Source organism: Episyrphus balteatus, chromosome 1, assembly GCF_945859705.1.
Source record: "Episyrphus balteatus chromosome 1, idEpiBalt1.1, whole genome shotgun sequence".
In the NCBI taxonomy this organism is placed as follows: Eukaryota; Metazoa; Arthropoda; class Insecta; order Diptera; family Syrphidae; genus Episyrphus; species Episyrphus balteatus.
Window position 1 is genome coordinate 45,567,464 of NC_079134.1, and position 15,490 is coordinate 45,582,953.

Sequence of the window (15,490 nt, forward strand, 5' to 3'; positions counted from 1 at the left end):
TAATCTCATCTATCTATAGCAAACAAAATCAATTCTCTACGATTTCGCGTTTAGATTTTAGCCCAAATTTCATCTTTCCGTTTTACCGCTGTTAACCCTATTAAATGACGGAATTTTTACAAATCCTTCATTTGGATTAAGCTTCACTCCACGATTCGTGCTTTACTCCCCAGGCCTCACAACTTTCTTTAGATGACTTGATTCATTATGTCGTTGGCTCTTAGACTATTAGGTTATTATCTTTCAAATAAGCTATAGAAGATTTTTGTATCTCTAATAGTAGATTTATAAGACATTATCACGTCAAAAAACATTTTGGCTATTTTTGAGGTTATACCTACTTTAAAGTGTGGTAATTTATTTCAACATAATTTGATATATTTATAATTTTATTTTTTTTTTATAACGATTTAATGGTATGTATTTATTTTCTGAAGCTATTCAAGGATTAATAAAAAAAAGTCTATTTACTAGAATTTAGCTACCAAACGATGTTGCTCTAGTTTTAGTTGTTTGTTTTTAGCACTCATTGTCCACTTTTTTATATAATAAAATCCACATTTATGGCGTAAAAGAATTTGCATCGATATCTTTGTCAGCCAATTGTTTATCAATCCAAGAACGGAGATGTGGAACGCTTGCATAAACACCAGGCACATTTGTATCACCACATCCAATACCCCAAGAAACAATTCCAACTTGGTAGTAACGATCGGGATTGTTGGCCATTGGACAAACTAATGGTGAACCACCGTCTCCTGTGCAAGTATCTTTTCCAATTTCTCCACCAGCACAAATAAAACTGGAATGCAATTCAAAGTATTCTCCTAAACGAGTTTTTCTAAGGGCGTTTTGACATTTACCCTTTGGAACTACTCTCAAATCAATCTTCTTCATAATTTTTCTATGTATTTTTGATCCGAATTTGTCCCTTCCCCAGCCAGAAGCAATACAACGTGACATGTCGAAATTTGTGTTGGCTGGTGGCAAACAAACTGTTTTGATGTGAGGAGCCGCATCGAATTCTGTCTCGAGGAAAAGTAGAGCAATATTGTTCTCCAAAAAGTCACCATCATCAAAATTTTCATGCATAATTATTTCTACGACTTGTCTCTCCTGATGTGGAAATGGTTCGTCATCTGAATTAGATTCCCATTCACCAGCTCTGACCAGATAATTCAGGGCTTGTAAGGATTTTACACAGTGAGCTCCAGTTAAAACGACTGTTGGAGCTATCAAAGAACCTCCGCATTTGAAAGAGTTTACAACTTTGCCTTTTTTAATAATTTTTTCCGAAATTCTAACCATCCATGGGAATTCACCAAATTCTGCTTCGTTATTAGAGACATTTTTGATATTGGATAAAACTCCATTTTTATTTCTATAGCCGCATGTGCTTGCCTTGAAAAAATTAAAATAAAGATTAAAATAAGGTTTAAAGTTTTATCAAAGTTTTCTTGCCTTATAATTATACCGAATGTCACCATATTCTAAGTTTATGTTACGTGGACGGGGAAGTGTTTCTGGTTTTGTTGTAACTGTTGAACCAGGATACTTGGGATTTGGTTTATTATAATTACCCGAACCAGTGTCAATCCTATTTGGGAATTCTTCATCACTTTGAACCATACATAACCCAATTAGGAAAATTGGGATGAGAATTAGTTTTGCATTCATTATCAAATCTAAAATTGGAGATTATAATTATTATTATGTATTTTGAAAATAAAAAACTTGAGGTGGATAGTGAAAATTAAAAAAAAAAAAAACAGAAACACCATACTTAAAAAAAATATAAAAAACGATTAATCGGGTTTTTTTTTGAACTTTTATACTTCTGAATGCATTAAATCCCTGGATATATTTTTTTGCTACTATTTTTAGTTACTTAAGTTTTCAATTTAAATGATTCAATTTTAAAACAAATTCAAATAATACGTGCAATGAGAATTTGTATTAAATGTGTACTGATCAGTAAGACGGTCGTATTTAAACTTCCTTATCTATAAGCTTTCCAAGATGGATTTCCTCTTGTTATGCAGAATTGCTATTTTAAGGTTTTATTTTTGTCAAATTGGTCATAAGGTCAGATTAGATGTGGTTTTTTTTTCATTATCTGTAGGTATAAGTTAAATTTTAGAAATAAATAAATTATATGTGTACTACTTTTAATATTAATTTAGGCAGGATGAAACAATTGGCTGAAACAACAAATATGAGCCCACTGTCGTACCTGGGCGAAACGCTTTATTAATTTTTGGAGTTGAGGTCACTTGAATTTATATTGAATTATTTTCAAAATTAGCAATAAAAGACAATGAATGAAAGTTATCACTCAGGAAAGCTTTTGTTAAGCTTGTTTCAGCCAATTGTTTCATTCTGCTAAATTAACAAGGGTATTCATGTAACGATAGAATTTTCCGCTTTGTAGAAAAATATAAATTTTCGCAAATGGTTTACGTGAACACCCCACAAGAAATATTTGCGTAAACGTGGGAAACAAACAGCTCTTTGTTAAACGTCAAATTGAACTTATAAAATTTGTTCAATTAAAAAAAAATAAAGTCAAGCTAATTTTGCAAATTTAAAAAAGTGTAATTTGATCAAATAAAATAATATTATCTTTTCAATGTAAACACATTTTATTTGTGGTTATCTGAATAATAAGACATAAATCGCGTTCAAAAAGATGTTCCAGATACGGGAACGGGTATCCCAGATAGCCTATCCCAGTGTTTTTCAAAGTGTGGGTCGCGACCCCCTTGAGAGGAAAAATATTTTGGCGACCCCCTAGGCCCTAGCACTATAATGTGTCAGTAAATACCTGTATATCACTGTACCCATTCAAAACTCGATCTAATAATACATGAGATTTGGCTTATTCGCGAAGAATTTTTTTCCGGTGTTGCACATTTTATTTTTATATTTTATTTCCTGTCATAAAAGGCAAGACCTTGCGAAATCGACTGTTTAGGATTGTATGCGATGAAATGGGTTCACTCCACAATTATCTTTTTCACCACGCAGATGTCAGTGTGCAAAAGTATTGACACAAAGTTTTAGAATTAAAAGCTGAATTTATTGGTGTTTTTGTAATATTAAAAATCTGAAAATTCGAACCATTTTTCTGCCCTTTGGTGGCTTCTAAAATTATTATTTCTCGCTGATCTGTTTGACCCTCTGTCGCACAGTGGAACGAGTGTATGGGAAAAACGGCAAAATTAATATCTTTGGAATAATATAAGAAATTCAGCCAAATATGCTTGAAATAGTATTTTGTCACTTATATCTATGATTGCAACCTAAAAACAAAGAAATTGATACACTAAAACATATCACAACAAAAACATAACTGTTAAAAAAGAGCCAAGTTCTCCTATGTTGAAATTATGCTGGCACAAAAAGTACTGAGATGTAAAAGTATACCAAGTTCTAAAGTTTGGGTTCAAATTTGTATCAATAAAATTTTGATTGCTCTCTTGACAATTTTTCTTTTAATTACCGATTTTTAAAGTTATTTCAAAAATTGCCAAGTAAACAATCAAAATTTTATTGATACAAATTTGAACCCAAACTTTAGAACTTGGTATACTTTTACATCTCAGTACTTTTTGTGCCAGCATAATAGTTACGATTACGCATAATAGTTACGATAGTTAGAAGTGCTCTAAAATATTTGATGACAATTCAGCGAAAATGGGCGGTTACCACGCCCCCTGAATTGAAAATCTCAGATTTTGATGATCTGTCAGTGAGTGAATCAGTCAGTCAGTCAGTCAGTTACGGTTTTTGAGATTTTCGAAGCCCTATATCTCAGGAACTACTCGTCCTAGGTAGCTGAAATTTCGTAAGGAGTTTGTTTTTGACTAGTTCAACTAATGGAGCGACTTTCAAATTTCTGACATATTTGGTATAGAAGTTGGAGGGGGGTCGAAAATGGCCTGAGTTGTTTCCTGTAAATAAGGGTGTAGTGCCAAAGTTGCTAGAGAACTTGGCTGGGCACTACCGTGCCCCTTGATAAATCTAGGATATTTTATTTAAAAGAGCTGAGCAGCGAACTTGTTTTTTATTTTAATTTGTATTTATAATTGTTTGCTTATGTTTTGCTATCTATAGATTACATTATTTTAATAGCTAAATAAATAGTTAAACAAATTTATACTTCTATACATGAAGTAATCACCATCACTTTTGGAAGAATTATGCATATTACTAAGGTCTAACTCCATGGGTATAATTATTCTCCAATTTAACTATTGTTAACCCAGTAAAATTTATATTTGGGTCACTTTTTGAGAATTGTAATTCAGCATTAGTTCTGATGCTTTAAATTTAAGGATCTGACGTTATAAGTAAATGATTAATCAAGTCGGTAATTGAATTCAACGTCGAACTCTTTTGAGTATGATCCAAATTAGCTTTCCTTATTTTTGTGTACCTTGTTTACCAGGGGCGGATCCAGGATTTTTTTCTGGGGGGGGCACAAGGGACGGGTTGGCAAAAAAAACAGCAATAACAGTTAGAAATAAAGTGAAGTACCATACGACTGACTAACAAGCAGAAAATTTTAACGACCCACAGTGGTCTAAAACCTGGCCAAAAATATTTAGGCACATTTTCCACATCAAATAGGTACCAAATGACCAAAAAGTTATTCGGAAGGAAAAATTTTCATTTTCTTGTTACAGTAAAAGCCACTTAAGTGCTAACCCTCTTACTCCTGGATTAGCCGGAAGAAAAAAAATATAAAAAATCAGAAAATGCACGTACAATTCTTTATTTAATTTTTTGACTTAAGTTGTTTCACCAAATAGTTTTTGAGAAATTAAGTTTTAAAGATGAAATTTTGAAAAAAGAATGTTTACGTTTTTTAATTGATTTTGTATACAATTTTGCAATATTATGGACATAATTATACCATTAGTTAATGACCTAGTAGTTTTTAGTCAAATACTAAAGACTTCATTCTAATAAATATTAAAGTTCCTAAGAATAACAAAAAACTGAATCATACTTTTTTCGCCGGGAAACCCAGTTTTGTTTTTTTTTTTAATTTGCATTAACCTTTTGTAACCCAAGGTCGTAAATTTAAAAATTAATAAGTCAATCGATTGGCTTTTATCTTTAATAAAACACGTATTTTTTAAAAATTCAATAAAGTCATTATTTACTTAGTTATTTCGATATTTTGGGAGTAAAAAAAGTTTAAATAATTTATTTTTATATAAAAATGCAAAAATTCAAGCAAAAAACTATCTAATATTAATTTTTAGGCACTTTCCTAAAATCCAAAAATAAAACCCCGTGGGGTTTACTAACAAAAACTATTTTTTTTTTCTGAATCTCGTAGTTTTTACACAAATTTGCTTATTTTCAAAAAAAAGCCCAACTTTCAACATTAACTGTCAATTAAAAACTATTGGTGCTATTTATTAGAAATTTGAAGTACTATTTCGATAAAGCAATACTTAAAGATTTTAATATTAGAAGCTTCAAAAGAAAAAAAAAAATAGTTTGTAGAGCTTTTATGCAAACTTTTTCGGTTTGTTACAGAAATGTCACATGGGGCTACAAGGGGTTAAATTGTTTTGTACCTCAAGAATATTGTGTTCAAATTGTAGGTCTCTTGGAGCCAAATTGACCAAGTTATGAGTATTTTAATACTTCCCTAAGGAACGTTTTAGTCTTTTAGTCCAGAGTTCAAAACTTTAAATCGTTATCCCCACAACTAATGTTTTCAACGCCGGTGCTCCTCATAACTTCAAAACTACTGCACCGATTCTTTTGAAATTTGGAACACTATTTTTTTTACATATTTTTAGAGGTATCCCTGGAGAAATTTTCTCAATAAAATAATATTTATAAAAATCTATAAGTAAGGGTCGCTTTTGAGGAGTTTTTTTTTTCAAGGGGTCTTTATTTTCGGGGTGCAAACTTGGGCAAACTTCTGAAATGCAAGTTTGTTCTACATATCCAGCAGTTCTATAATATATATGTAGTTTATGCAATTTTGTGACGTGTTCCGCTATTTTAAAAACACTAATGTTAAAAAAAAAAAAACAACGAAAAAAGTGCAAATTTTTTGACCCCTCTGTATGAAAAAATAGAGTTGCATATACAATTATTTTTTTTATATCATTCAATGTCATTCGATGTCCATATCAAAATTTTTCACCAAAATCACTTTGAAAATTCACTTTTTTTTAAATCGAAAAAAAAATTCGTGTGTACCCAACGAATAGCCGTTTATTTATTTGTGAGGTGGAGCTATTCATGGGAAAGGGATGCAACAATCAACAAAATTCGCATTTTCAGCCAGAAATAGACAAGAGTTTCACTCAAGTTCTTTCTGTTATTATTCATATATTTTTAAAACTCTTATAGTTTGATTTCCTTTAAGTATGAACTTTAAGTTCTGGGGGGGGGCACGTGCCCCCGTGCCCCCCCCCCCTGGATCCGCCTATGTTGTTTACAACGCTTCTATCGAAAGAACACCTAAGTATAGGTAAATGAATAAACCTTATTATGTTTTTTGCATGGAGTAAAAGCTTATATTCACTGCTAGACATACAGTACCAGCTGTACTTTGAAAGATAAAAATTTTTTGTTCCAAAAATTAGTTCTTCAAACGTGTCCATATTTATTTCTCGACCAGCAGCAAGTGTTGTCAAAATTAATGCAAAGGACCCCGCACATTTTGTATGGAAAGTGGCCCTCGGTGAAATTGTCTGAAATTTTAGTATGTTGTTCTCTTGAAGCTCTTGATCAAAATTCGATATGGGCAGAAAGTAAAAAAATGGACAGTTTTTAAGATAACGATGACTATCTAAAACCTTTTATAAGGGATAGTAACTCTATATATTGTGTTTTGAGTCATTTTTTAGTGGAATTCATAGGTTTTTAGGGTTGCTACTAAAATTTCAGACAATTTCACCGAGGGCCACTTCCCATACAAAATGTGCGGGGTCCTTTAAAGATGATATTCTTATCTATACGGGTTATTTCGGAACTCAACTTTGGATTCGAAAAAGAACGTCGACTAGTATTGACATCATTTGTTGTGCCATAACCACATAACCAGGTTTGGGTATGTCCACCAGAAGTCCCATTTTTTTGCCTGAAATTCTCTTGAATAATTTTTTTTCTTTCATCAAACAGAAGCTTATGTTCTGGTCTGCCAAAAAAAAAAAAATAAAGTGAAGCCATCGTTTGTTATTCTCCATAAAGATCTCCTTCTTTCTCTGGCAATGCTGCCATTTTTGCTTCAAACTGACACAAAAAGCCTCGAAATTTCTTTAAATTTCGCATTTTCTCCTTCATTAAGCTATTCCAATCCAATTAACTGCTTAATTTTGTTCGAAAAGTTTGAAATATTCACAATCGAGCCATATTTTGAATAAGTCACCATTTTTGATGAACGCAGTTGATCCCATAAAATGTCAATTTCATAAAGAATTGCAAGTTGGAGCAAGATTTTTTTCGTGATTTAGTTTAAGAACAAATTGCTGATTATAAAACAAAAAAGAACCCAAGGCCCATTTTCGACCATTTTTAGAAAATACTTATTAAAGTTAAGAACGATGTTTTTTTTAGCACAAAACAAATACACTAAAAATGGACATAAAAAAACACAACCACAAAAAAAATCCACTTTTTTAAAAACCATTTTTAATGAAGATACCTTCATTACTATTATTAACCATTGTTGAATTGATTTATCACCACACGAATATTTCCAAAACTATCAAAAAATAATCCGAATAAAATACCAATGTTAACGCGTCGATTACTCGTACACCAATTGATCAATGTATTTTTTTTTTTTACATTTTGAGCTTTCATATATTTAGAAAGACTAAACAATTAATAAGAAGTACCGCTAAAATAGTTGTACTTTTTATTTATTGCTATGGCGCGCCGTTCTTGTGTCATAAGCGTTTGAAGGTAGCCATATTCAATTTTTTTATTTTTATTTCTAATTTTTCGAAAAAACTTTGGTAATTTTATATATATGTATATTTGTTCAAATATCTTATCAGAATCCATTTTAAACTTTTATATGAAAAGTGCATTGCGTATATCTCGCAATATTGCCATTTCAATGCAACCATGTCAAAACAAAATTTCGCTTATTTTTTCGGTGAGAGCTTTTTTCAAACCCCATTTTCTCCGCTTTTTTTTAACAACAAAATATTTTTAGATATTTCTGTATAAAGTACCTATAACACAACAAATAAAGTACCTTGGCACTGCTGTTTTTATCGAGAGAAAGTTAACCCTAGTTTACCGCACGCAAAATAATGCAATAACCAAACTTGGGGGTTCGCGCGAACCCCAAAGCTTTTATGCACCTCTAATTGTTCATTATCAACAATTTGATGCATTGTCTCTTTCTGTTATTGATTAAGGTGACAGTTGCGGTGTCTTTTTATGATAACACGTATATATAACAGGTATATTTTTGCCAAAATATACCTAATAAAAATTGTTGAAAATAGTCCATTTAAAGTCTTGGGGTTCGCATGAACCCCAAGTTTGGTTTGTGACTTTTTTTCAGAAAAAAATTCCAGAAAATTATATAAAACCGCTTTTATGGAAAAAAGACAAAAAACGTAAACAAAAATGAATTTCGTTCACTGAGTTTTCATCCCAGGTCGAAAAAACGATTTAGAAAAAAGTTAAGCATGCGTTGGGGTTCGCACTAACCCCAAGTTTGGTTTGTGACTTTTTTTCAGAAAAAAATTCCAAAAAATAATATAAAACCGCTTTTATGGAAAAAAGACAAAAAACGTAAACAAAAATGAATTTCGTTCACTGAGTTTTCATCCCAAGTCGAAAAAACGATTTAGAAAAAAGTTATAACCATTTAAACATGCGTTGGGGTTCGCACGAACCCCAATTTGTAAACTAGGGTTAAAGATAAATTTGTATTCACATCCATATAAATGTTTAAAATTTACCAGCGGCTAGATATTTAATCTGAAATAGGTTTTCACTATTTTTCAAACAACTTAACATTGATTTAAGCCTTGTACTCAGATCGAGCTAAATTTCAGCCCCCATACAAAACGTCTGTAAAAAATGTATGCTCTGCAAGTTTTTTTTTTATTTTTGAATATTTCTTATCACTTACGAGTCCCTGTTCTTTAACTTTATCACTAGCGATAAATGTTTTTCAACATCTATATCCAGTTACAGAACATGTGCACATGCCTGAAAAGAAAACGATTAATAAAATCATAGATATTTTCTGGTTCGATAATAAATATCGTATCGTATCCCTAGCAATAGCAAATGAAACAGTAAAATAACGGAGAAATTTTTACCTCAGTCGAACACATACACACACAGACATAATTGGAGCGTTTTGTTAAACAGATACAGAGTGGAGAGTGGTGAAATTACATAATACATTCACGATTCACAACTTAGAAAGAATTGCTAGGTTTTCATGCAGAATTAAAAAGTCGAGTTAAATTCTGGAAGTGAAACAATATTATTTCAATGGAAATAGAATTTTTTTCACACATTTTTTCTAGAGATGAGTTGGGGTCAAAAAAGTCGCAAGATTTTTAAAAAAGGGTAAAAATACCCAATTTTTCAAGAGGTCGTCTCATGGTCGCATGGGGCAAAAAAAGGGGTCAAAATGTGACTAAAGTCGCATAACGGCAACACTGAGTGACAGGCATGCTAAAAATGGAGAGTAAGTATTCTGAGCTGGCAAACGAAGCTTTGAGGTTGTTAGTGCCCTTCGCCACTTCATACCTGTGTATCTATGTGATGTCAAATTCTCTTCAATGTTGGACATCAAAACTGTGAAGAGAAACGATTTAATCGTTAAAGTATCAAATACCATACCAATCCAAGATTTTAACATTAATTAAAAAACATACAAACGCATTTTTCGCACTGAGAAATTGTTTTTGTCTTTTGTTTTTATTTAGCATTATTTATTTTTTTGTATCAATATTTAGCTTGCGGCCGCGACCCACACTGTGAAAAACACTGCGATGGGTGATTAAACTCACCCAAAGTTTATCAGATTTTTTTCTATGGTTTCTGCTTCAAATTTATGAGATAAAATTCTATGATTTGCAGAATATTTTTCCCATACAAATTTTGACAGCTCATTTCTACCTATAGAAAATTCTACTACTACAATGCTACGGTTTCTATGGGTTTTCCGCGTTTACGTGAATACCCCTAATATTAAAAGTAGTACACATAAGCTGCGTTCCTTTGGAAATATTTATCTACTGCTTAGTACTTAAAACTACTTTGAACTACTTTTGCTATACTAAAAAAGTAGTTCAAAGCAGCTTTAAGTACTAAGCAGTAGATAAATATTTCCAAAGGAACGCAGCTATAATAACTTGTTTACTTCTAAAATTTAAAATATACCTACAGATAATAAAAAAAACCCACATCTAATCTGACCTTATGACCACATTTTTGACAAAATAAACTTTGAAATAGCAATTCTGCATAACAAGAAGAAAGCCATCTTGGAAAGCTTATAGATAAGGCAGTTTAAATACCACCGTCTTACTGATCAGTACACATTTTATACAAATTCTCATTTAAGGTATTATTTGTAGTCCAATTTATTTTATAATTGAATCATTTAAATTGAGAGCTTAAGTAATTTAGAATAGTGGCAAAAAAAGAATATATACAGGGATTTTATGCATTGGTTATCTGTTAAATTGTTCTCGTCAGAAGTTTGAAAAGTTTAAAAAACCTGATCCATCGTTTGTCCCTGATATCAGAATAGTGATAAGAAGGAACTTTCATTATCTTCTCGGGAATGTACTAAATAAGATGACATTTTAAAAATAAATAAGTATTTTGTTAATGTGTTAATGCAGAGTAAGTATGTTTTGATCAACGATGTATTGGCACAACATCAAACCCAAGTACCTACTTCATCTGAGAAGAAAGTTGTATACACAGGCGAAGGTATTAAGATTCCAGAAGGCCTAGTTACAAAATGCGTATGGTTTTTTTTATTTATACATTATCAACCTCAAATAATTTATAAATGACGTATAAAAAGAAAAAGTCCGAAAACGGAAATGTGGACACTTCTTAAAATAAATCGTCTGCCATTTCGAATTTCGAACTAATCAAGCTTCGAAGATACTGATAAGGAAGTGCGAATGCATCAAAGCAGAAACACAATCGCGCTTTGCCGTCGATTTTGACAACCCTACGAAATCTGTGTAACCTACCACAATGACGCTTTTTCTACGTATCCACGCTTTTTTTTGACAAACGTAAGGAAAAAGGAAACGTAAGAAAGCGAACAAAAGTTCAGCTTTTTTTTACTATAGGATTAAAGAATAAACAAATTTCTATGTATTTTTCAACACATTAATATCCTTCTTAATTATTCCACATTTTAATCAAGATAAAGACTTGACCCAATAATTTTGTGAGTGACTGTGTTCATTTTATTTGACAGCAAATTGTATGTTTCAATCAGCTCTTTAAAGTCAAAGTGACAGAAGCGAGCTCTGAGGATTTCTCAACGTAACGCGACGAAGGGTCTGGCAAAGCGTGATTGTGTTTGTGCTTTCATCGTCACATTCTTTCTTGATTCGACTTCTTTTTGACCTGGTTCACAATTGCACAATTGTGAGGACAGTGGAAAAATTTATAAAGCATCACATTTTGTTCTGTGTCACATTTTTTCTTCATCAGATTTATAGAATTTTTTATGTTACTTTTTAATATAAGTTTAAATTAATCAATTTTAGTAAATTAATTAATTTTATTAATTTTGTTAATTTTGATAAAAGGTATATGTAAAAAATGTTTTTAAAGTTAAAGTTTTCAATTATATTATTAATCTCTTTTCTATGTTTTTCTCTTCTTTCGTTCTTTCCAATTTACTGTATAACAATTATCTTTACATTCTCATCTTTCTATTTTTTTGGCACGATAAATTTATACCTACAGGGTTTTAAACGCAGCAAGTTTCCTCTCCATTTAACTTCCCACGGCACGGCACGGCGCGGTGGGGCGGTATTTATCTTACAAATAAAGCCGAATTTATTTTATGAGTTCGTGCATATTTCCAACCAGTTCATTTAATGCTACCTAAAATTTTGCGGCAGTAACGCGGTCGTTTCCTTAAGATTTTACTTTAGCTAAGATATCCCTCACTTAACCCAGCTCGGTAGAGTGTAAATCTTGTGCTATGTGCGGAAATAGGTTTGTCATCGCCATTGTAGAGATTAAAGAACTGATTTCTCCAAATTCTTAACATCGCTTACTACTATGCCTTATGATGTTTCCTTGTTTGTATATAGCATCCGTCTTTTTCATCGATCGCTCCTTAAAAAAAAACCTCATAAATCAAATCAGCTAAAAACTAACATATTTCTCCAATTTCAGATTTGACAATTTTGCAATGAATGAAAAATTAATTCTCATCCCAATTTTTCTAATTGGATTATGCCATGGTCAAACCTCTGAGATTATTCAAAACCCTCAGGTTGATAAGGACGTCATAGATGATGTTTTCAATCAAAATTCTGTAAAATCAAGTCCGTTCGCTAATGTTGATGCTGTACAACCGGCTGTACTGACTGGCAACTCAAATCAGCCATGTGGTACACGTCCTGATATGGTATGTGTTCGTCAGTATCTTTGCCACAATGGAACAATGGATCCTCATGGTGGAGGTATCATTGAAATTCGCATGAGCTCTGGTTGTAATACTATTTACGAAATATGCTGTCATTTAAATGAAACAGTAAGAAATTTTTGATAAAACTTTAAATCTTTTACACAGTTTTTTTTTTTTAATTCAAGTCAGATGAACCAATTTTAAACCCACTCCCAAGAACAGTTGGATGTGGTTATAGAAATAAAAATGGAGTTGGAATCAAAATCAGTGAACCCACTGATAACGAAGCTGAATTTGGTGAATTTCCATGGATGGTTAGAATTTCGGAAAAAATTATTAAAAAAGGCAAAGTTGTAAGCCCTCCCAAATGTGGAGGTTCTTTGATAGCTCCAACAGTCGTTTTAACTGGAGCTCACTGTGTAAAATCCTTACAAGCCCTGAATTATCTGGTCAGAGCTGGTGAATGGGAATATAATTCAGATGGCGAACCATTTCCACATCAGGACAGACAAGTTGTAGAAATAATTATACATGAAAACTTTGATGCTGATTATTTGGAGAACAATATTGCTCTACTTTTCCTCGAGACACCATTCGATGATGCTCCTCACATCAAAACAGTTTGTTTGCCGCCAGTCAACGCAAATTTCGACATGTCACGTTGTTTTGCCTCTGGCTGGGGAATGAAACAATTCGGATCCAGACGATATTCAAATATTATGAAGAAGCTTGAGTTGCCAGTAGTTCCAAATGCTAAATGTCAAAACGACTTAAGACAAACTCGTTTAGAACAATCCTATGAATTGCATTCCAGTTTGATGTGTGCTGGTGGAGAATTTGGAAAAGATACTTGCACAGGAGACGGTGGTTCACCATTAGTTTGTCCAATGGCCAACAATCCCGATCGTTACTACCAAGTTGGAATTGTTTCTTGGGGTATTGGATGTGGTAATAAAAATGTGCCTGGTGTTTATGCAAGCGTTCCACGTCTCCGTTCTTGGATTGATAAACAATTGGCTGACAAAGATATCGATACAAAATTTTTTACCCCATAAATGTGTTTTTAATTATTAAAGTGGACAAAGTCAGTGCTAAAAAAAATAACAATTAAAAATAAAAAAAAAATTGTTTAATTTCATTTGATAGCGAAATTCTAGTAAATAGACTTTTTTATTACTCCTCTAATTGTTTCAGAAAATAAAAACTATTTAATAATAAGACTTTTGATTTAGTTTTCTTGAAACAATGTAAATTGGAAAGTCGACAAACTTTTGACAGCCTGAGATTTATCTTTTCACCTCAATCCCCTCAAACTCTAACGTGTCGTTATTTTTTAATAGCTGTAAACATAAACACTGTACCACTTCGCAGGGGCATACACACCATTGGGGCAAGCGGGGTGGTGCCCCGGGGCCCCCAACCGACGATAGGGCCCCAACTGGAGACAATGCAAAGAAGGAAGGTAACGAAGCAGAAATATAAGATATTTGACATGAATTCCTTTGGACAGAAGAGAGACAAATTATTTTCTTCAGTTTAATTCATAATGAATTGGTAGCTAGCCACATAATATTTCATAAAAAAAAAAAAATAAAACCTCAAGGGCCCCAAGAAAATAAATTGCATTTTTAAAAGAAAAATTAAATATTATATTAGGGTTCCATTAAATCTTAGCGACCAACAAATAATACATCAAGGGTCCCAAAAAAAAAGTATAACGTACTTTTTTATTTGTTTTTTTTTTTTTTTATATATTACAAAGAGGCCTCCAAATATCAAAGTGGCTCCAAAATTTAGTCTTGCCCCGGGGCCCCGGCAACTCAAGGTACGCCTCCGCCACTTCGTATGATAACATACAAAATTTTGTTAAATGTTAATCAAAATTTAGGAGCTTTTTTTTTTCAAAACTCAGCAAATGCCAAAAATGAGATATTGGTATCAACATTTCCAAAACTCAAAAAATGCTTGAAATAGTACAGGTAAAATAGGCATTTAAAAAATTAAAAATTGTTACACTCATGAAACTTGGCAAAAAGTTTGCTTTTGGGATAAGAACCAAGGATAAAAAAAGTCTATAAAAAAAGTTGGATGGAAGGGTGTTTTTTCGCGGACAAGAGGGAGGGGGTGAAGGTCAAAAATATAGTGAACAAAATTGTTTGTCGAATATCATTATATGACACATGTTTTTAAGGTATTTTTTGATGCTGAATCTAATGACAAAATAAAGTCAATACGATTGCTCTAAGAAAAGTTATAGCCGATTAAAAACTAGGGTGCTTTTTTTTCGACTTCAACAGGTAAAATATAACCGAAACCCATGTTAAAAACATGCTACACTGATGAAATTCGGGATGAAGGTTTTAGATAAAGCAGGGACAAAGGATTCATAAAGTTCTTTAAAATATTTTTGGTGAAAGGGTGTTTTTTTTTTTTTTTAAGAAATGATGAAATTCGGAAATATGACAAAAAAAAATGGAAAAAAATTGTCACACCAATGAAATATAACAAAAACCAACAGAAATACGAATTTTTTAGGTTAAAGGGTGTTTTTTTTTTTTTAGAAATAGGGAAAATCCGATAAAATCAGTGGTATAAATAATACCCTTACAAGATTTATTAAAAATGTTGTCTTTCCCATAGGAATTGCGAATAAAACAAGTGTATACATTTTTTTCATGTGAAATGGTGTTTTTTTTAGGTAAATAGAAAATATGGGTATATGTGAAAAAATGAGTGATACATTAGTGGAACCCTATTAAAATTCAGCAATTATGTTACTTTTGAGATTAGAAACAAGAGTCTAAAGTGTCTATAAGAATATCGTGGTTGAAGAGGTTTTTTTTTTTAGTGTAAACA

General features: G+C 32.0%; 2 protein-coding genes across 6 annotated transcripts; one reads left to right on the top strand and one right to left on the bottom strand.

The window, feature by feature from the left end:
• Nucleotides 1-333: 333 nt before the first annotated feature.
• LOC129906543 (phenoloxidase-activating factor 2-like) lies at nucleotides 334-7,718 on the bottom strand. 4 transcript variants are annotated; one of them, XM_055982334.1, is made up of 3 exons: nucleotides 7,682-7,718; nucleotides 1,462-1,685; nucleotides 334-1,401 (listed from the first exon to the last, which is right to left on the bottom strand). In XM_055982334.1, exons 1-3 carry the CDS (start codon nucleotides 7,701-7,703, stop codon nucleotides 562-564), a joined length of 1,086 nt encoding a protein of 361 aa, XP_055838309.1. In that variant the 5' UTR covers nucleotides 7,704-7,718; the 3' UTR covers nucleotides 334-561. The 4 variants fall into 4 exon arrangements, with proteins under 4 accessions (XP_055838309.1, XP_055838312.1, XP_055838311.1 ...); XM_055982337.1 differs by lacking the exon at nucleotides 7,682-7,718 and adding an exon at nucleotides 1,943-2,066 and having other exon boundaries at nucleotides 335-1,401; XM_055982336.1 differs by lacking the exon at nucleotides 7,682-7,718 and adding an exon at nucleotides 1,836-1,950 and having other exon boundaries at nucleotides 335-1,401.
• Nucleotides 7,719-10,484: 2,766 nt separating this feature from the next.
• LOC129907207 (phenoloxidase-activating factor 2-like) lies at nucleotides 10,485-13,852 on the top strand. Of its 2 annotated transcripts, none has more exons than XM_055983304.1 (3): nucleotides 10,485-10,585; nucleotides 12,400-12,760; nucleotides 12,820-13,852. In XM_055983304.1, the coding sequence occupies exons 2-3, from the start codon at nucleotides 12,416-12,418 to the stop codon at nucleotides 13,687-13,689; spliced, it is 1,215 nt and encodes a 404-aa protein (XP_055839279.1). In that variant the 5' UTR covers nucleotides 10,485-10,585; nucleotides 12,400-12,415; the 3' UTR covers nucleotides 13,690-13,852. The 2 variants fall into 2 exon arrangements, with proteins under 2 accessions (XP_055839279.1, XP_055839280.1); XM_055983305.1 differs by lacking the exon at nucleotides 10,485-10,585 and adding an exon at nucleotides 10,713-10,869.
• The last annotated feature ends 1,638 nt before the right edge of the window (nucleotides 13,853-15,490 follow it).